The sequence below is a fragment of the Pipistrellus hanaki genome (genome assembly GCF_964339955.1).
Source record: "Pipistrellus hanaki genome assembly, chromosome: 4".
Taxonomy (NCBI): Eukaryota; Metazoa; Chordata; class Mammalia; order Chiroptera; family Vespertilionidae; genus Pipistrellus; species Pipistrellus hanaki.
In genome coordinates this window covers 40,530,230-40,552,667 of record NC_140506.1, presented here as the reverse complement: position 1 = coordinate 40,552,667, position 22,438 = coordinate 40,530,230, and the positions used below count along the sequence as shown (strand labels likewise).

Here is a 22,438-nt window from a genome sequence, read left to right as displayed (position 1 = left end):
CACAAAAAACCAGAAATCCTCTCTTGACTGATGGAGCTCGAATAAACACTAAATAAATACCCACTGAGTTAGAAGCATTGTGTGGACTACCTGAGGCAAGAAAATTGAATAAAAGTGTAAATGGATAACTGATATTGCATGAACTATGTGAAATGTTTATTAGCGCTATTTACTACTGTCAAATTTTAAGGGCCTGACAAATTTTGATATTATCATAATAGCACTTTTCATTAAGAGATTTTTAAGAATATATTTTGTTTCTGTGTTTAAAACTAAGATGTGTGACTATGGTACATATGACAAAACAATACTTGTGAGTAGAATGACAATGAATTTTTACACCACCAATATGACATTTTTTCATGGTGCAATTATACATTGTTTCTAAAACCCAGGAAAATAAAAGGAACATCTATAAAGCTCGAAAATGATCTATTCTTGCTTCCTTTGCCCCTCATTATGGACTCAAAACTGTGTGCTGATCTACTGTTATGTGAACAATATAGAAATCTCCACTGATTTAACATCACAATAAAAATTATATAGATATACATATGTTAGGACCAAGGAAGGGACTGTTTCCACATTTGGAAACAGATTTATCAATGTCGTGACCTTACCTGGTAAATAGACTGCTGTGCCTTCCACTGACTCTTCATTCATGTCAATCAGGAAGCCGGTTTCATTAGAAGCTTCCAGAAGGTAAAGTGGTGGTGTTGGAAGTGAAATCTTTAACTCTGCAGTGCGCACTGTTGTTGCTTGAGAGTTGGAATCAAGAATTCTTGTTGACGCTTGCTGTGCCCATGCTGTCACTGTGGAATCCTGCCCTCCGGTCAAAGCTGCCTGCGTTTCAGAGTTTATTTCCAGAGAAGGAACCGTGGGCTTCTCAGAAGTCTGCGGGCTGGTCTGAGGCACCACACCTGCCCCAGTCCCAGTGGATGCAGAAGCGGAAGTAGGGTGTGGCCCCAGTGTAGCACCTTCTGACTCAATTTCACCTGCAGCCGTGACAATGGTTTCAGCCTCAGGGGTTCTCACACTAGAAAATACTTGGGTTGTTTCTCCAGAAAGTTGAACATTGGTTTTGTTTGGGGAATCTTGGAGAATCTCAGATCCTTCTTCAACAATTAGTTCTGTGGGGAAAGCTTCCATTTGTTCTAAAAAGTTGGGTTTCGTTTCGTCTTCTGAAGATTCTGGCTCTGTGTTAGGAGGTGAGAATGGAGGCCCAGTTATGTGAGTGTACTCTTCACTTGACGGTTGGAAAGTCACCTCAATATTTGCCAATTTTCCTGGGGGCGTTTGAGATGTGCCAGGATCTACACTGGGCAGAGCACTCGGCTGGGGGCTCTCTGTGTGTTCAGACGCTCCACTGCCTAAGGGGACAGTGAACGGAGATGATGTCTCAGGGGACAGCTTCACAAAGGTCAACACTGGTGATGTTGTATCTGTGTAATCTGGGAGATTTGATCCTTCCACCACATGAGGTGCTTCTGTTAAACTCTGAGACGTGAGGTGGACAGTACCAATACTTACATGGGGTGTAGAATCTATTAGTGCCTCCCCAGCTCCTGAAGACAATTCTGGCTGAAAAGAAGGACCAACATATTTCTTCTCTTCATACTCTTCCTGTGTCCTTTCCAAATGACCCGATGTTGATATTACTTCACTTTGGTCAGCAATAGCTTGACCATCAGACAAAGTGCTTGATTCAAATATGTCTTCCAGGGCTTTAGCTTCAGTTTTTGGTTCTTCAATATTTGGGCCAACTGTGACAGACTTACTAGGAATGGGTAGGGATGTTGCTGTGGAAAGAAAAATATCTAATTCTGTTTCTGTGCTTGGGATGGGGATCCCAGTTGTGAAGATAAAGCCCATGTGATTGAACTGGCTTCTGTCTTCAGAAGTCATGGATTTGTTATGTGCCGCCTGAGTGTAGCTAGCCAGAAGAGCATCACCAGAACTTTCAAATGGTTCCACAGTTAAGGATAGGTTGGCAGCTGCTTCGTGCTTCTGTTGAATTTGAGCGCTGTCTTCATTATTGACCTGTAGTCCTGACGGTGTCTCTGGGTCTATGTCCGTTTGCATTCCAAGGATGTCTTCATACATGGGTTTAGTGTGATCAATATCTATGATAGTATTTTTATCTGACGTGAGCTCAGGTAGAATTTCAAGTATGGTACTCTCTGTAATTGTCAATAACAAATCCTTGTCCTCTTTGTCCAGATCTATAATAATATTTTCAGTGGCTTTTTTTCTGTCAGGTTTTAAGGTGGAATCCTCAAATCCCCCCAAGTGGTGATGGAAACTATCTGCACTCTCGGTGGACCTCTTATATGACACTGTGTTGGACACTGTGATAGTTGGATCTGGGGAGCTTTCATTCTGCTCTAGATGAAGAAGTGGCACCATTGAGCCTGTTGGAAACCCGTCAACAGTAATGGTTTTAGCACTTGGATCCTCAGGATGTTTCTCCAGGGGCCTATTAGGAACAAATGTGGTGCTTCCTTTTCTGGTTGCCTGAGTAGTTCCAGAAGTGTGGACTAAGTCTACTATATCCAGTTCCCCAGATCCTTCTCCGGAATATTCATGAAACAAGTCAGATGGTTTTGTTGTGGGTGTAACAGACCCTCTGGCCATTCCAATACCAGAAGTTCTAGCCAGAAAGTCAGTAGAAGACGTTGCTGTTTCTCTAGTTTCTGCTACTGAAGAATTCTTGTTAGAGATTTGCTCAGTGGTAGGTTGTGGTTGACTAGTCTGAATTTCTTCTTCCCAACTCTGAGTCTGATTTTGAGGCTGTTCAGTGTCTGCAGAGAAGGTGAGAGTTGCTAAAGACGGTCCTTCCGTTCTGGTGTCCCTTAAAATTTCTAGTAATGTTGTGCTGGATGCTGTCTCACTATATTCAGAGATGTTGTCTGTTTTAGAAATGAGTAGTCCAATTTCACTTGCCACATTTTCCATTCCCTCATAGTCTTCAGTGGGATCACTTGAGATGCTAGTTTCTAAGCTGTCCACTTGAGGAGCCTTGGGATATAATGTGCTAATGATTTGTTCCATTTCAGTAAAATTCACTGACACTGTGGTAGGCAAAACTTCTTCTCCTGATCCCAGGCCAGAGAATAAATTAGTATCTGACTCTTTAATTACTGGCTTCATAACTTTGGGGAAGGGTTTTATATTTTCTTCCTCTTTGATTGATGAATCTGTAACTATACTTCCATCTAGTACAGATTCAGTCACTGAGGTAGTAGCCAAGAAAAAATGGGATTTTTCAGTAACTTCAGGGAGAGTAGTGTAGGGTTCCACATCCTTTGCTCCTGGACCTGGAGTAGACATGTCAACTATGAAAATGCCTTCCTTTTCCATTTCCTCATCAGCATCATAAGTTTTCTTTGTTGTTAGTATAGAGTAATCTGTGGTTGGAAATCCAGTTTCATGAAAAATGGTTTGCTCTGGTGCAACAGAGCTTTGGGGGGATTCAAAATATTTTTGTTCTTGAATCTTTTCCTCTGACGTTGTTTTGATTTCAATTTCTTGTCCTACAGTAGTAACTCCTTGCCTGGACCACAGTTTGGTTGGCTCTATCATCTGGGAAAAGTCCACTGAAACTGTGCCATCAACCTTCACATCCCCCTTTTCTGTTAGAGCTTCAGTGCCTTCAGCTTCTGCTCTTGGTAAACTGGTGGCTCTCTTATCAGCTTCTTGGGTAGTACCTTCTTCTCCCAAAACTTGGTCAACAAATGGAGATTCTGTACCAAAAACATTTCCCACGGCACTGGGAAACACTTGGTCAGCAGAGCTGCTGGCTGAGACCACTTGCTCACCTGAGCCCTCACCTGAGGCTGTGAACTCTTCCCAAGGGAAGGCTGAAGTGCTGACAAAGCTGCCACCAGGTCCTTCTGAGTCAGCTGTGTGATTGATGTGGCCTGAAGTAGGGATTAACGATGGTGAAACCTGGGTATCTTTAAATGCTGCATCCCCAGAGCCTTCCATCATTACTGTTTCTTCTTTTGTTACGATTTTAGAAACCGTCGAGTATTCTCTAAAGTCACCACTGAAGTCTTCCTCCAATGGAAAATCTGTAGAGAAGCCCTTTATTTCTGTCCCATGATTTGATTCTACTGAAACCTCTGACATAAGGCTTTCCTTGGATGTTTGGCTTATAACTTCAGTAACCTCTCTGTCCGTTACATTACTCAAATCTAGTCCTGGTGGCTCAAAAGGTAATATAGTTTCCACAAGGGGAGACATAGTACTACCTATTTCCTTTTTAACTTGAATTTCAGGCTCTACTTTTAATGAAAATGAAGGAACAGTTGTGGTTGCTGGGTCAGTGGCAGCTTCTCTTGAGCCCTGCTCCATAGAGAGAGAGCGGGGACTACCTGGCACAGTGGCCTGTCCTTCCTGAACCCCAGGTTGACTGCTACTGCCGGTCTTGGTGGTCTGTGTCCCCAGATTGTCTAAAACATCCGTTTCTGGAAAGAAAGGATTAGAACTTGTCATTTCCCTTTCAGACTGTGTGGATGTTGTTAAGTACATGACACTGTTCCTGGTAGCAGATGCTGAATCACTAGATGTAGCTTCATTTGTGTTTTCTAATGCAGAGGATAAAACTAACTGGTCTGATCTCTGTGTAGGCATATGTAGCTGAACTGTAGAAGCTGTAGTTCCCTCCTCCTCCTCACCTTTCCTTTGCTTTCCCTCAAGAGACGTACTAAAAGCCCACTCAATCGTGTCTGTTTCCTGTACCAATTTTGTGGGCACTACTTCTGTAGAAGGTTGTTCAGAAACCAAGTAAATGGCAGTTGCAGGGACATCAAAAAAGTTGTCTGTGGTCATTGTTTTGCCAGTGTCTAAAGTAACCAGTGTACTGGTAGAATTTCTTTGTGATGAATGGGTTACCATGGTGAACATTTGATCTTTATCTTCTTCTTCCCCAGAGCCTTCTGGAATCAGAATTGAAGGATTCCCAGAGAGCTCTACAATTTGTCCAGGGGTTGATTCTCCCCAGTTTTCCATAGTGGCCAATGGATCAACAGGCCTGTGGTTTCCTGTTAATGTGACTGATACTTCCTCCAACACATTTGCTGACATAGAACTTGAAACTGTACTTGGAATATAGGTGATAGAAGTACTTTTTTCTGCCTCTTCACCAAGTGTTACTTCCGTGGTCCTTGAAAAGATCATTTCTGAGGACTCTTGGTTGACCTCAGCATCTCCTGAAGACTCTTCAGAAGAGAGGGATCCAGGTTCAGTATGTTCAAGCACCAGACTATAATGCTCAGGCTCAGGACCTTTATCCGAGACTGATTCTGGTCCCTCTGTGGCTTGGCCCTTGTGTGATGATGGGACTGTGGGGAAAATATCAGGCTCACCACTTGAAAAATGTTCTGGTGTTTCAGGGTAAGTCTCAGGCTTCCATGTCATTTCAAGCGATTCTGTGGTTTCTTTAGATTCACTTGGCTGCACAGAAATAGATGGTTCCCTTTCAGACATGGGAAACTCAGGGGTGTCACTCTCACTGCTGTCTGAAAAATTCTGAGAAGGTGCAACACTTTCAAACTGGCCACGCCTAGCTTCTGCTGCCTCTGGGTCCTTGGGCACAGTGGTGACTAGGTGTTTCCCATTTATGTACTGCACTGATGGGGTGGTCGTGACGTCAGTAGCATTTGCACAGTCTTCGTCTTCCTCCTCGTCTTCCTCACTGTGGTATATATCTAGGTCAATTAACTCGGGTAAAATGGCAGCAATTAGGTCGTGCTCTGAATCTGTTTCTTCACTACAAGGTTCATCTTCTTTAGATTCTGAATCTATTGGATGACCAATTACACTCAAATCACTCATTCGACCTGAAAAAAACAAAGAGTTTTCACAATACTTAAATAGAACAGTTGGCAGCGTATGACAGAAGAAACTGATAGCAAGGCTTGCAGATCACTCACACACAAGGGAGGATTCAAATCTTTTAACATTAAGTACAATCACCCTTCTATACATAATTATCGGTCTTCAGATTTGCTGTTTTACATTAACAATGGGAAAAAATAAATAATCCAACTTAAGATGATAGAAACAGGGTATAAAAATTATTTAACACATTTAACAATGCAGCATTGTAAAATGAGACAAGAAAGCACATATATACATTGTAATTGTAATCGTGACATGCAGAAATTCATCTTTGTGTGAACTGGAAAAAAAAAAGAAAAATTTCACCAAATCATACAGAAAAAGTAACTGATTATTGTCGTTCATGTAAAGGGATGCACAGACACCCTTACTCAATGAGGAAATGAGAAGAGATTGCTTCTGGGCAATCGTGTCATGATTTTTCCTAAAGAAGACCTTTTAGAAAATTAGAGGCGATGTAGCCCTTTCACAGCACAGTGACCACCCCTCTCAAAGCAAGTGAGACTAAAGTTAGCTGCCTAAGCTGCAGCCACCTCCCAGACACAAGGTGGGGGGGGGGGGGGGGGGGAGGAGCCTGGGCGCCGTGTGCATGGGCACAGAGAGTTCCCGGAAGCTTAAGAGAGGAAAAACCCTCCACACTTTTACACCTTTATCCTTCATGACATGACAGAGAATGGGTCTATGACAGTTCTTTTTAAAACATTTCCTCCAAAGGAAGTTTAAGGGTCCCATCTAAACATTTGAGCTAGCATATTTTAATAACAAATGTCCTTAGAATATTCCCTAGATCACAAATTGCCAGGGGGTACAAACTACCTAGTTGACTTTTCTGCCTCCAACGAAGGTCCTTGTCTGGGCACCAGGAAGGAGGAAATTCTGGGGCCTCACTCTCATTAGTGTGGAACTCAGTTGTCCTGGGAAAGGGTCCTGTCCCTACAGCTGCTCTACTCCTAGCATCACAGCCACTTGCAAAGGTGCCCATGTGTGCATTGACCCATGAAGAAGACAGAGTAAAGCAAGGAGGATTGCACAGTCTCACTCCCAACCCTCAGGAATACTGTTGCAAATTATTTTCAGCCTCGCCCTGATCCATGCCAGAAATGCTCAGGCTGAACCTGAGAAGCTTACAGGAAAAATAATGACTGCGGAGCCACACCTGTCCCCATCGGTAAGGCGATCCTTGCTGTTGTAAGACGCTGCTCCCTTCTACATATGGAAGACCAACATCTAGCATTTACTGACATTCAGAAAAGAGGGGAGCAATGGAGGGGGGGTGGGGAAGGAACATTTGTAATAATCTGAACAATAAAGATTTATTTAAAAAATAATTAATAAATAATAAAACTAAAAAGAAAGAAAAGAAAAGCCCCATCGAGAGGGAACCAATATTGCTTACATCAACATAAACACAGACATATATGAACTATCAATAAAAATTCTACAAAATTTCTTCTGTTTTTAACTATGATTTGTAAAAAAAAAATGCACAAGACCTTTATGTAGCTAAAAGACATCTACTATATTTACATTTATCCTTTTCACTCCAATAAAAACAAAAAAGAAAGCTTCTCTGTATCCCATCTTCACTGTATGATCTCTATAAAATACTATTGTGTAGGTTTGGCTTATTCTTACCCCAATTACACATCCTTACTCATTAACTGTCACATATTACAGTTCATTTTTTATATCTCAGTCCCATCCTATACCATACATCCAGCCTTTTAACTATAGAAATGATGGCTTATGGATATTCAAATAAATGAAAAAAGTATTTCATAGGAGAAGTGAAGTCAATGCATAATGCTAGTGTATTATAAAAATATTAATGGAATACAGATGATATCTGACATAGGTTTGGCAACTACTTACTGCCAAACAAGAAAATGACTAAATGCCTTACCTTTTTCCAAAAAGCATAATCTGAGTAAGATTGGTCAATACTGCGTCACTAATGATACAGTGATCTCATAGTGCCTCATATGTATATGTTTTAAAAAAGGACAATAAAATTTTCAGGTAATAACAGTTTAAATGACTTGTGGTAAAGGCTACCTTTTCACTATGAAAAACAGAATGAGAGAGAAATAGGCACACGTGTGAGAGAGAATACATTTTAAATGCCTTTTGTAGGAATTAATCTCTTGAAATATTACATCAATAATTTTATCTAATCATCAAATTAAGTAGCCTCTCACTGCTAATACTATTTGAACATAGTTGAATTACACTATTTTGCACTTTATAGATTTAACTGGAGCCTCAAAAACATGCCTGTCTTCATGTTTATATCTTTATTTAGGTATAAATAAAGCTAAAATTCGCATTAAGTATCACACCACAGGCACTAAATTCACACAGTAACTTTCACTTGAATACAGAAAGAATTTTAAATAAGAAACATGGATCTGTGTCAAGAATACAAAGAATTCCCACCACATTCTATACCTTTTTATCAATAAGGAGATAAAACTAACCAGCCACGCTACTCCAGCCAAATGCAAGGATCAATAAAAAAATAACTGTTCAATATTGTTTATTTGTAAATTCTTGGGCCAGGAATAGGAAAACGTACTGTTATTATAGAATTTTTATGGGTTTCTAAATAAATTCCTTACATTAAAAAATAATATTTAAGAAAACAAAACATATAAACATATACCATGAATGTCTTGGTGAATAATTATAGAGGAGGTTCCATCAACTATGATGTTGGTATCTCTAAAAATAAGTAGCGTGAAGAAAAGCAGAGAAAAAATACTAAGGTTATCAGGGTGTCAAATATTAACTTGTCAAAGAAACTGACACATTATGATGTTTGCTTAAACGTTCTACCAAAGAATCAATAACTTTAAAAAAAAAAAAAAAGGTGTTTTTCTAGAAGAACTCTAATCGAGAATAAACAACTTATGTAATAATTTGATTGGCTATCAACTCTTATTAATTCAATTAAATAAAGACCCTGGCATTCATTTTACATTCTCTACTTTTAGCTCCAATGAACAAAATATAACATTCCTTGAGTCCATTTTCCACTTGGATCATGAATTCTAACATTTCTGATTATTCATTAAACTATAAAGATTTCCCCTAGCACGTTAAGCCATCATATCAGAATATTTCACCAAAGACTCAATCGTTAGGTGTAGTATATTCCATTTCCTAATCTAAATAAACATCACAATATTTCAAACACAGTAATATAAACATTGCGTATTCTTCATAAACACTCAGCTTCATACTTGTTTTGCACACAGTTTTAATTCACTACCAAAACCATGCATGTCACCCAACTGTATTATCTCTTCAGGAGCCAATTGATGGCACAAAATTTACTGAGTACCTCTTACCTACCAGATGGTACAACAGACATTTGCCTACTAACTTTATAGAGACCTAAGACTTCCAAGGTATCTTCCAACTCTCTCTCGCCCTCTTGGGAACAAATGCTATTGCCAATAGGTTAGAGAAAGGACCTTACTAAACTCTTCTCAAGCTATTTTAAAAGGGAACGTTTGAGTGTACATATTGCAAATGCTCCAAACATTACATTAAAACTGTAATTTCTTTTTCCATCTGCCTCCAAAGTATCAACTCTCGTTTGCCTTTACAATAGTATAAAACACTGAATCATTTTAAGCTCTTTGATCTTATTCTTCTCACTATACCACAAAGCTGGCAATGACTAAAGAACTATCAGCACATCATAATGGTGATTTAAGAGAAAAGATTTATTTTTTAAAGTGTTCCATTTAGAAATTCTTAAATAAAAGAGATAAAATGAGAGCTGAAATTATTTGTGTTCTTTTTCTTAAAGGAATATTCTCACAATTAAGCAACGTTTTTGTCAACTTCCAAATGGTTCCATTGGATTTCTTAATAACGGTTTTAGGGTTCAAGAACTCTTGATTGCCTAGGGCTTTGAAGTTAATTTTTTTCTGCCAAAAGATTCTCTACAGGTCAATTTATATTTTATTATCTCAGTATAGCCAATTTGTTCTCATACTTTTAAAAGTTTTTAAATTATGAAATCTTTCTAGTGGAGACAGGTGAATTCTTTCTGCCACTGGTCTCCTGTCATTGCTGCCTTTTGTCTATCCCCTACTCCTATTTGCTCTCCTTAGTTTATTCAGCTGCTGAAATTACTTCTTCATTCCCCTGTCTTATCACTACACCTCCCACCCACCACACACATTATCCGAAAGCTGCAAGAGCTATAATTATTGCAAACTAGCAAAGTCTCTTTGTAGTGTGTGGCAGGAGGGGGGCGGGGGGGGCACCTGTGATAGTGTAAATGAAGGTATATCATTGAAAATTGTGATCTGCTCTCTGTTATACTAACAGTGCACCCTAACAGAGTAATTAACATTCCCACCTCTTGGGTGGACAAGTTCTTATAAAAGGCTGCTGTATTTTAGAATTTTATTCTAAGAGTAATATAACTTTTATTTGGATTTCAAGAGTGAAACCACAGAACTCTACACAGTGTATGTATAATCTCTTCTATGTTTATATGAGTGTATTTTAACAGCTTGACTTGAATATACTGGTACCACGGTTAATAGATTTTTTTAGTGCCCTTTCACACAAAGCTTTATTGCTAGCTGACCTCAAATTATTCAGCAAGTATTTTGAAGTACTTCATGGTAGAGTTTTGTAGACATAGCACAAGTCTCCCTGTCATTCTGTTAGCAGACACAAAACATAATTGCTAAGATGCATAGGCAGCTGGCTCAAGTTCATGTTCTCTTCAGGGGATTTTACAATTTAAGTTTAAGAGCTTTCAATGAAATGTATGCATATAGCAATCTACTCAGCAGGAATATATTAGTATCGCATTTCTTTATTAAAATTTATTTTATTTTAATGAACAACAAAAAATATTTTGTTTCCTTATCTTAAAAATACAACAGACAGCCATACTGCAGTGTGTGAGAAATACTTATGGCATTTAAATAGAAAAAGCTTGAAGCTCTTTAATAAGTTTGGATACGTACCTGTAGATCCAAAAACCAGTCTGAAACAAATGCTTCTATTTAATTCATCTTTGAGATGTTCTTAATTAAAATAAAAACAAACTGGCTTCATATGAAGCAAAGAAAACCACCTAATGTGAATTTCAACCAGATTATCTCAGACATCCTTTCCTCAACATTTTCAAAATTTGAGACACTAAAAATGGTGCCAATTTGGGATATAAAAATTTTTTACATTAGTAATCAAGATATATAATAAATACCCTCACAAAATTTTATCAGATATTTTTGCACCTTTAATCACCATAATGATTGGAAATCATGTGGTACTATAACAATACTCAATTTCCCTAGCAGTGAAAGAGACTGAACTAAAGATTGGGGGATCAATAATGGATTACGTGACCCATCTCTCTCTATTACTTCTGCTAGCTGGAGTATGCTTGGTGTGCCACCTAGGCATGTTATCTTACACTGACAGCCCCCTTCTTGCTGAGTGAGCAGCTCAATGTTTCTCAACTTATCAGGAATTACACCCAGAAAGGGTAAAATATAAGTATGAGCAATAGAAGCATTTCTGATGACCTTACTCTTTCGAGGCAAACATATTATGGGGATGATAAATGGGAATCCTCTCCTTTCCCAACTTCAGATAATCCTCTAATAATGCTGTTCCCTCAAGTGGAAAGAATGAGTTTGGGTACAGCCATCTGGTCTAAGTGTGCATAAGGAGATATCTCTGAGAGTGAGCTTGGGCTTACAGGAAAGGCCCAAGCCACTTCATGACTTCCAATTAAACAGTAAGGGCTTTGCTGGAGAGCATAATCAAGTAATTTTGGGAGCTTCAAGCATTTCTGAACAACAGCACAAAGAGCTACATGAAAGGGAAGCGAGCCACATTATTTGGTTTTTAAATGTTTCCTTAAAAACAGAATAAATGAAAAATAATCAACCAAGGGCAATACTTTTCATATCTTTTTCACTTTAGTTATCTAACATTGTCAAAGCCAGTTATAGTTGGTAGATGATAGATAGGTAGCTAGCTAGCTAGCTAGATAGATAGATAGATAGATAACCAGATATCCTAACATCAGAAAAACACTTTGGTCAGATTCATGGATTTATAATTTAAATAAAAACTTTGACTAATGTAAAATGACTGCCTCATAAATAAATATGGGGGGGCGGGCAAAGTAGGTTTATAGTTGTGAGTACAAAAAACACAACGAGTTTATTATTGTATTATTACTTATTACTTATATATTTTCTATTGAAATAACTGTAAACCTATTTTTGCCCCATCATGTATACGAGTATAAACTTATTTTCTAAGCCTCCCAAATTATGGCTACTAAGTTAAACTTCACCAAACACAAATTTTTTTTTTTTAATTATGCCACTTCTTTCTTCAAAAGTTAGTAATAGTTTCTGGTCACCTACCATCTGACTTCTTCAAAATAGTGTTCAAACATCTCCATTAACTCCCCACATGTATCCTCTTCCTTCCGTTCTCTGTTATTCTCTGCTTCTCTCCCTGGAGACCATGCCCTTATCTCAACATTCTCGCTCCCTTCTCAGATGTCCACTCAAGAAGAGCCCTCGCCGAAACCGGTTTGGCTCAATGGATAGAGCGTCTGCTTGGGGACTGAAGGGACCTGGGTTCGATTCCGGTCAAGGGCATGTACCTTGGTTGCGGGCACATCCCCAGTGGGGGGTGTGCAAGAGGCAGCTGATCGATGACTCTCTCTCATCGATGTTTCTAACTCTCTATCTCTCTCACTTCCTCTCTGTACAAAATCAATAAAATATATTAAAAAAAAAAAAAAAAAAAAGAAGAAGAGCCCTCTTCCCCCTACTTGGAATGCTTTCTAAATCCTCCTGTGTTCATCTCCCATGCATTTACTAGTATGAAAGATCCAGCTGAAGCCCTCCCTTCTCCAACATATCTTCTCTAAAATTCCTCAGCCCAAATTGGTGTTGTTTTTTATTTGTATGTCAAAGGACTCTGACATATTGTTTCTTATATATAAATCCCCTCATTGTCAATGGGGGGGTGGGGGTGGAGAGACATATGTAAAACTTTCAACAATCAAGATTTTTTTTTAAATCCCCTAGTTTTTATATTTTTATCTCACCTCCCTTACTAACTTCTATATTCAGTAATTAAAATGAAAGGTTCCTTTAAATATGTAATGCTCCTCAGACTCTGGCCACTTAGCCCCTCTTTGGGGAATTTTGTTGGAAGAATGTCTACACAGTTATTTATCATCAGGAATGAAAAATTTCATTCTACTTGTTTGATGCTCCCTTGAGAAGATTTACATTTTAGCCTGAAGCAATGGTTATTCTTTGGCTGCAGTAACAGCCCCAATTCGAAACTATAACTAAAGAACCATACAGATGACTCAAACACTAAAAACTCTGAGAGTTACAAAAATTCAGGTAATCTAAAGGTGCAGGCATAGTCTCAATACTTTTTAATCATTCATTTTCTTTCGAAGTCCAGCGTTCTATATAGGTTTATATCAGGGTGATAATTCCTGTTTTCCTCAAATTAAAATATATACTTGTATACTATATACATCATCCTTACACCAAAGCATAGTTCCTTTTAATTTCCATGTTAATAGAGAGAAGGTAACGTGGGTACAGCCAAGTGAGGTATGCAGTTCTGGGTAATTCGAGATATATTCTCCACCCTTCAATATTACTTTGACTCAATTACAGCTAATCCTGAAACTTTAAAAACATATGTCAATGTTATACGAAATATGTTTCATATATTCCTCACTTACAGATGCCAAGATTCGTTTAACATTTGTGACAAAAGCGACACTTCCCACAATATGCTCAAAGACCACCATTTTGTTCAGACATAATTTTTTTCCTCCTTAAATTTGGCCAAGTACATTTTAAACGGGCAGAGTCTTAAAGCAACCCCCCTCCCCGGGAATTTTTTGTATTTCAGCCGCTGCCTGTAGGCAGAAAGCCTTCAGTTTATCAGTGGTTTTTGAACCCTCCCTGTGCATCAGAACTCCTGGGGCACATTAAGAAATACAGATATTAGTTTTAAAATGAAGCAAAATTAAGAAAAATGGCAATGCCTTAGCCCCACCACTAGAAATCCAGATTCAAGTTGTCTGATGGGAAGTCAGGTGGAGGGTGTTTTTAGAGATTTTGAGACAGCCAGGGTTGAAAAGCAGTGTGGGTAATACTGATGTACTGGGTGCTTCTCTGCATCCTGGCTGGTTAGATGCAGGGGCCTGGCTGCTGCAGCTCTGCAGCCTCCCAGGTAAGCTGTGTGGTTGCCTAGTGAGGGGACAAATGCTCAGTTTCCTGGAAGACCCATTCTGAGACTTTGCCATGTAAGGATGCTTTTTATACTACTCAGTTCTTATTACCTCTATTTTTCCTTTTACTACAGCAAGCAATTTTCCTTCATTACATGCTCTCTTGCTTACTAATTATTTCAAGTTGCCTTCTCAAATAATCTATAGATTGTATTATTTTCTTTCCCCTAGCAACATTGCAGCATGATTGAATGACTATTTCAATAACCCTCTAAAATATGTCCTTGAGGGTGGGTATGAAGAGATAGGCAGAGAATGTTTTATCTTCAGGTAGTAAAATGACTCCCCTAAAGAGCAGAGGAAGGGTAAAATTGCAAACTACTGAAATATGATCATTATACTATATTTCATTAAGCTACACAGAGTTATACATTAGTACATTTCCTTTTCCTGTTCTCAATTTAGAAAAGTCAACTTTCAGAAACCTAGTATATGCATCATATGGTCAAAGCGACAACATTGTCCTGTGAGATACTGGGAATGCTGTGGTGCAATGCCCAACAGTGAGGACACTAGAGGCCAGTTGAGGTGGTGTATACCGATTATACGTGTGTACAAGCAGGTCTGGGTATAATACCACGACACAATAAGTCAAATGTTCATGGACATAGATGCTGAAACACAATTAAACTGTCCCTCTCCCTCCAGGGATTCTTTCCAGTTCAAAATCTCATACTTAAAATTCTAGCAAGTATTTAGAAGGTTCTTCATAATTTATTTTCTTCTCAAGAATAAAATTACTCTTTTGAAGAATAAATATAGTCTTCTTGTTAATAGCTAGATGTTTCCCTCCGAATTCATATTCAAGGTATAAATCTTGGCAAATCTCTCTAAGAAACACCATTTTTAATGCAATCAAGTAGATTTTCAGTTGTCCACATGATGCCTTAGGATGAATGTTTTACATTTTTCTATCACTTCCATTATGTTGTAAAAAAAAAAAATTCGAAGCACTTCAATATAAATGAAAAAATGTACAACAGTTTTCACCAAAACACATCACCATCCTTACAGCCCCCAACTAGGGTCATTCTTATCATCATTCCATCCATAAAAGCATTGAATAACCAATTATTTTTTTGTACTTGACAAACCAATCTAAAATGATAACTTTTTTAAAAACATAAATTTTTCAGCTTTATCTTATTACAATGAAACCTCAGACAACATTTCTTTTATCCCTATTGTTCCTCTCCCCATGCACGTCTGTCCCACCAACCCACCCCCCTCCAAAAAAGTGCTGAACACTGTCTGGGCCTGTGAATACATTTTTTATTCATCGCACAAATGAATGATCTAAGAGCTATTAAGAAAGAAGAATGTAATCCCTGTGTAGAAAACTAGAGGGTTTCCTTGACAACAACAAAAAGACAGCAGGGAATGCCCATGTGTTCTATGAATATGCAAGGAGAGGCTAGGCCCAGTACCTGCAAAAATTCATAAAGAATTCAGAAAAAGCTCTTTTTCTCTGTAAAAAAAAAAAAAAAATGGAATTGGTAGTTATGAAAGTCATAAGCCCGTTTTTCACACACGAAAAAGCTAATGAACTGTATGTGCCAGCCCTATAGAATCAAAACTATATTCAAATACCATGTTATAAGAAGGGCTACAGCTGCTTCTGATCGGCACCCTCCTGGCATCACCCACACAGACACTGTCCTTAGAGGATTAAGATGCTAACAAGCTCCTGCAGTCGAGCAGATACTGCCGTTTAATTACAGTTGGCTCCCCGAGGTATAAAGCATATTGAGTTTTAACTGGCTTCTTACCTATTTAGTACAAGACAGTCTACATTTTCCTATATTTAGAAGTTTAGCATAAAGTAATTCCTACAGCGGAGAGGGGGCTGATTTGTGCCACGTGGTTCCCTTGTGCCAGGCACTGTGCTTGCAGCAGCGTTCTCATGGGAGACACTTCTGAGCAAGATAAGCAATAGGTAAGCATGATTTTCAACAGGGGAAACCGAGCAAAGAAAGTTCTGATTTAGTGCCAAAATTATCTTACTTAATATCTCATTGATTTTTGACATCATTACATTAATCATTTTATATATCTTGATATCTATATCATTTTAGTTTCATACTGGCTTTACACTTGCCTTACACTCAGATTTAGAATGATATAAAATATAAATGATAAAATGAGAAGAAAAAAAACAATCTGGCAAGACAAATAACATCAAGCTTGGCCTGACAAATAGTATGTAGTTTATATGCACTTGTTTAGAAACAAAACAAAACACTAATAAGCCACCCTAGTTTAAGGCTATCACTGTGAGCATCTGCATAATCATGTTTGCATATGTCCAAGGTATTTTTGATTTAAAGATACCAGTACATCATTGCTTTAAAAAACATTCACAGTTCTGTTACACCAACTTGTGACATTTCATATGATTTAGCGGGGTCGGGGGGGGGGGGGAGTGCATTCTTTAAAAAATAAATAAAAGCCCAGAATTGAAGGAACTCTTCCTACACCATTAAACCCCGTAAACTCCATACATGTTCACAAAGAAAACCTTTTAATCATTTTTCAAAATGCAGGTGTGCAAATTACTCCTGAAATAGACAGGAGTCATGTTTTCAGTATCCCCCAAACCACTGTTAAATACACCCCATAGCATTTTTCAGCTCATAAAACTTTTATGAGCTGAAAAGTTCCTTCAGATTTTTTAACTGCTAACTCTAGCTGCCCTCTGGCAACAGCACCCTACGTTGCCATTAAGATCCATTTGAACAAATATAACATAAACATGTCCTGAGTAGCATGTTTTGTTTCATAGTAGTAAAAAATACATATAAAGATTTATAAGATTTGCTGAGTGCAGAGAAAAATTATGAATGTCTTGGTTGAGTGTAGCATGGGTGGTATTTTTGCTTACTTGGATATACAGTATACATAGAGATTGAGTCTATGTTTGTGAATAGATTTATACAAGTTCATACATAGACCAAGGATTTTCCAATCTGGAAAAAGGTGCCTTGATACATAAAAAAGGGTTGCTTTTTTTAGGTGCGTATGTATTTTTTTCTTTGTTAAGGTACACCTGCCTTAGAACTCATTAATTTAACATCTGCTTTAGGGCTTTCCCTTGCCAAAGTTCAAAATGCTTGAAAAATTAAGTTTCACATAGGAAACAAATAAAAGTAAGCAGTTGTATCTGAGCTAACCTCATTGTCTTAATAAGGCCATAAATAATGCTTTTAGTCATAAAGAGAATGGCATATATAAACTCTACAAAAATAATAAAGGGGGGGAGGGAGGAAGAGAGAGGGAGGGAGGAAACTAGGTAGATGTAGGCTTACCCCACGCACCCGCCCATCCACGCTGACCCTGAAATCCTGTCCTGATGAAGGTAGCCACATCATCTCTTTCCCCAGAGTTTTCTGACCATTTATTCTCAGTGCTGAACAAAAATTAATTTTAAGACAAATCTTGGTCCCATGCTTTAAACGTGGAAGAAAGAAAAGGAACATCGAGTCATGTCTCTCAGACTCAGCTAAATTAAGTTCACTAGTCAAATATAAATATGCACCTTTGTATAAATGGCTGCTGGTGAGGTTACTAGACCCTCCATTTCGAGTAACTGTTTATAGACTTAGATTTTTTTTTTTTTTTTTGCAACTGCCAATTCTTCCAGGGAGATAGGGTTTCACTTTTCCATTTTTGTAATGTGATCACTCTAACTTTAACAGTTTCCCGTTTAGAAGACTTTTTAAATGTAGAACATTCTTTACTGTTTTCTAGATTATTTGATTCAATTTAATAATCTCCACTAACAAAAAAGAAATATAAATTTGGAAAAACTGCTGTGTAGTCAGTCATTCACTTAGTGCTGGCAGTAGCTCCTTTTCATTTCTCTTCCCTTTCTATTCATACCTTCTTTTCAGCTTTCCCAGCTGCTAACAGCAATCCTCCTTCCCTCTCCTTGGCATCTCATCTTCGCTCTCCAACTCCAGTTCCCAGAGGCAGGAAAGGCATGTGGGAAAAAGCTACGACCTCCAAGAAACAGCATTGTCACTAGAAAGAGAATGCTCCAATCCTGGCCTCTTTCAACTGTATTAGAAAGTGAAGATTAACTTCAATACTCTGGGAATGTATTCCCTTCTCTCCTATTATATTTACTGTCCCGGCAAGAGTTTGCACACTGAGAGAATTCTGGACAGCAGAGCTGTGAAGACGGTAGAACTGTAAAATCTCCATCTACAGAGCTGATGTGACAACAGAGCGACCTGTTTGATCCCAAAAAGTGCCATCTAATGAAGATAGACTCACTCTTAAGAAAAAATAACACCTTGTGTGGACTATCTCAAGAGTAAGAGAGAACACACCACATTCTTCTAGTCTGACTTCCCAGGGCCATGTCAAGGAAAAACAAGTAGCTATTCATTTCATTCACACATTAGCACTAGAATATAGTAACTTAACTAAAATCAAGGATCTTGACTCCTAACTTAGAAAGAGACAAACTTGATCTATTGAACTGTGTAGTAGTCTAAAATCAGCTTACCAAAATTAAAAGATGATATGGTTTTTAAAAAGGAGCATCTTATGTTTGATAATGAAAATTGCAAGTATTAATCAATGTAAAAAACAAACAAACAGCTTTTAAACATTTCCCCAGAGAAATAAATAAGGCATCCCTACAGATGAAATGATTAAATCATAAAATAATAACACAATAACCTGGTTTTAGGAAACAGAGATAACGCTGCCATAGCCATCTTCTGAAATGATATTTGATACAATGAGTTATAGCAATACCTACAACTGAGCCAGGTTGCATTTGTTCTAAATATTTAAAGCCTCATTAAAATGCCCAAGGACAACAACTTAAAGACATTTGGAACTTGCATGAAATAACATTTAAGCAGCAGACTTTTACTCACCCCTCAAGTCATAAAACAAAGAAAACCCATAGCAAACCTTTAGGTGTCTTTTTGTCAGGCCTAGAATGCAAAAAGGGTTTTAGCTGTCCACAATGTAAGTACTGAAGGTTAATAGTTAAAGACCAATGGAATGTTAACACAGTCTAGTACTACATTGAGTGGTAATGCATGGAAAGACACTGAAATTAACACACTTTGTTCTGCATGTTCTGAAGTGATGTAACGGAATGATTTGGTTATATTAGATGACAAAGCAGGGCTTCTTATAACCTTTAAAATACAATTGTATCTAACATTCTTCCAAACGCTTTAACATATTCTTCCAATGCTTGTACAAACATGTGAAGCTAAAACACAGAACTTTTTCACACTCCAGTTATCTTCTAATGGCAGCATTTGGTAGGTTGACTTTTTTTCCCCCAAAAAGACATTTTCAAGATAAAATGCTCATTGCCTTGACTGGTATGTCTAAAAAGCAAAGACTTACCTGTCTTGTTTTCTCTGACCTCAATAATGTAAATATTTATGTCAGAGTGGAATTTTGTCCCCGTTGGGGGTTCTGGAGTGAAAAGTGCCTGAGGACCCAAGGCCTCTTTGCCTTCCACAGTGGGTGGCCTCGCTGGCTGTGTGACAGAAGGAGGACTTGACGTTGTGAAATACTCTCTATCGATATCGGTTTCTGTTTCCTTATCCTCAAGGGTAGTGGTAGGAACACGGGCTGTTGATTCTGCAAGGATTACCATGCCACCGGTTGTCTCTGCACCGGGTTCTCTGTCGATGAGGGGCGGTTCCTCAGTGGGTGCTGAAGAGGGCTTCCCTGCTGAAGTTGTGTGAAGTCTGTCTACTGAGCTGAAGGCGGTAGTCATCTCACTTGGAACTGTGGCTTTAATTGTTGAAAATTCTGGGAGTTCTGTGACTTTGGGCTTCTCGAATAATTCTGAACCTAACTCAATATAATCTCTTTCCTCAGTAGTGGCTTCTTCTTCTGTTTCATATTTTTGTTCAACCCCAGGACTTAAAAATACCGTTGGCCCCATGCTTGGTGTTAGCCTTACCACTTCATCTGTTTTCGCTTTGTGCTCAGTGTCAGCACCGGGTAGATAAGACAGAGTGTGCTCAACTTTCCCAATTGGAGTTGTTTCTAAAATTGGGACTCTCTCAGAACTCGTCACCCATCGGTCTTCAGCAACAGTGTACGCTGACCCGTCACTTTCGTGTTCATCCAAAGGCGGTGCCGCCTCCTTGGCTGTGCCAGCTGCAGAACCAAGGGCAGGGACTGGTTTTTCTGGAGTCTGATCTTCCCAAGGAAATTCTTCCCGAGTGGTTCTCTGTGCAATTTCTGTTGTCGTTTTTATAGTTTTAGGAGAAATTGTTGCTTCCAGGTGAGTCTGATCAATGGCACGGATGTCTTGAGAGGGCTCACCTGGAACTTCACTTTCTGAGGGCACAGAAGGTACCAACACTCCCCATTCTGCCTTGGGACTTACAGAAAGAGGAACAGTATGGGAAGTGCTTACATAAGTAGACTCCTGGGTGCTACTATAATGAATGAATGTTGATCCTTCCATATCTGAAGTGGGTGCAAACGGAGGGGCAGTAGACACAGGCTCAGAGACATCCATATCTTCTGCTTTAGCCAAAGCACTTCCTTCTACAGTTGCATGAGCAGCTCGATCTTCCATGCTTGTGACAGGGGGAACTCTTTCTTCAGCTGTAGACTTTTCTGTAATGCCAGTTGATGTAGTTGGCTGAAATCTAATTGTGAATTTCCCACGTTCTGTGGATTCTTCTTCAGTAAACTTCTCTAATGGCATTTGAGTACTATCTGGGATAAGATTAAATTCATCTCCTTCATCCTGAGTGAAACCTGGGGTTTCTTTATCCTTTCTACTCACTCCTATAGTGGTGAGTAAGGCCGGGGGCAATTTTGGAGAACGTGCATGTTCTGTGGACTCTAACGGCTCTGAGGTTATATTATCTTCATCCCATGACCATTTTGATACAGTAACTACCTCCACACTTGAAGTGCTGTGGGTTGAATGCACTTTTGTCATCCCCTCATCATACTGTGTAGTGGCTTGATAGCCATTTGTTTCTAATCCAACTGGCGTTCTTGTAAAGTCTTCCTCCACATCTCTTGCCCCTGTTGGCACAACGCTTAGCTTTGCTGTTGTCAGTGTTGGTGAATCAAAGGATTTGGTCGTTTCTACCAAAGACTCTGAGGAAGCTGTAGAGAACTTCATTTCAGAGAAGTCTTCTTCCTCTATTTTTCCTATAAATGGGTCGATGGTGACCTTTTCCTGTATTTCATCATTGGTATAAGTACCTGTTCTCAATGCTGGTATTAGTTGACTGGGAGTGGTGTCTTCTGAAGTCTTTGACACTGTAATGACTTCAGGTATTTGGCTGAAGACCAAGGTGCTCTGGCCAGATCTAACTGTAGATGTTCTGTCTTCACCACCATCACCAGCTTCTCCCAAGGTGAAATAGCGGGTTGTGGTCACTAATTCAGAAGTAGTGCTTACTCTTTTCTTTTCAGTTTTGGGTTCCATTGTAGATACAAAAGGTGTTTCGGTTACAGAGAATCCTGTGGAAGGAATGTGCTTTGAGATTTCCATAGCAGTTACCAAGGGACCCACTTCTATTTGTTCAATTTGTGTAACTGATTCTTGTGTTGGCATATATTCCATGATACCATCCCATGAATCAGTAGCATGACGGGAGGTGGCAGTTGTACTCTGGGGCACTTCTTCCTTAATTTCAGATATGGTTCTCCCAGGAGGTGTGGGTGGATCAGTGGCTAATCTGTGTGTGACCACTGGAGACTGAGCAGTGGATTTTTGTTCAAAATTGGCTATGTTTCCCACAGCAGGGAACTTAGTTGTAATGACAGGTAAGTCAGTGGTTAAGGGGGTGATTGGTGTAGTTCTGTCAGGTACTGTTTGCAGTTCTTTGGATAAACTGTGTGAGGCAGTTTCTGTAAGGATATTCAGATCGATGGTTGTAGTTTCTGATATGTTCTGTTTGGCTAGAAAATAATTTCAAAGAGTTGATTAGACAAGGCACTAATAAAAAGTTGCACGTCCAGTGTTTGTTAAATGCTGCTGTGTATTCTGGGGTGACCCAAATGTGTTCTGTGGTGGAGGGGAATCTAAAAACTATACTTAAATGAACCCAAAGGCAACTGAACATTTAATAGTCACCAACTGATCACTTGTTTTAGAGCGTAAGGGTTATCACTGCTTTTACCCATAGGGTGAATGGTTCTTGGTTAAGGAAAAATGTGTGTTATCTGGTTTTAAAATACAGAGATGTCCAA

General features: G+C 38.8%; 1 protein-coding gene across 5 annotated transcripts in view; it reads right to left on the bottom strand.

Annotated features, from left to right (window-relative positions):
- VCAN (versican) overlaps positions 1-22,438 on the bottom strand; it is a 102,778-nt gene that overhangs the window by 34,899 nt on the left and 45,441 nt on the right. For 2 of the 5 annotated variants that reach the window (XM_084882176.1, XM_084882175.1), the window contains 2 exons: positions 19,607-22,147; positions 621-5,843 (listed from right to left, as the gene is read on the bottom strand). The exons of 1 other annotated variant lie outside the window; for it this stretch is intronic. In XM_084882176.1, the coding sequence (XP_084738302.1) occupies positions 621-5,843; positions 19,607-22,147 (7,764 nt within the window). The remainder of the gene's footprint in view (positions 1-620; positions 5,844-19,606; positions 22,148-22,438) is intronic. 2 more of the 5 variants (XM_084882178.1, XM_084882177.1) reach the window with 2 other exon arrangements.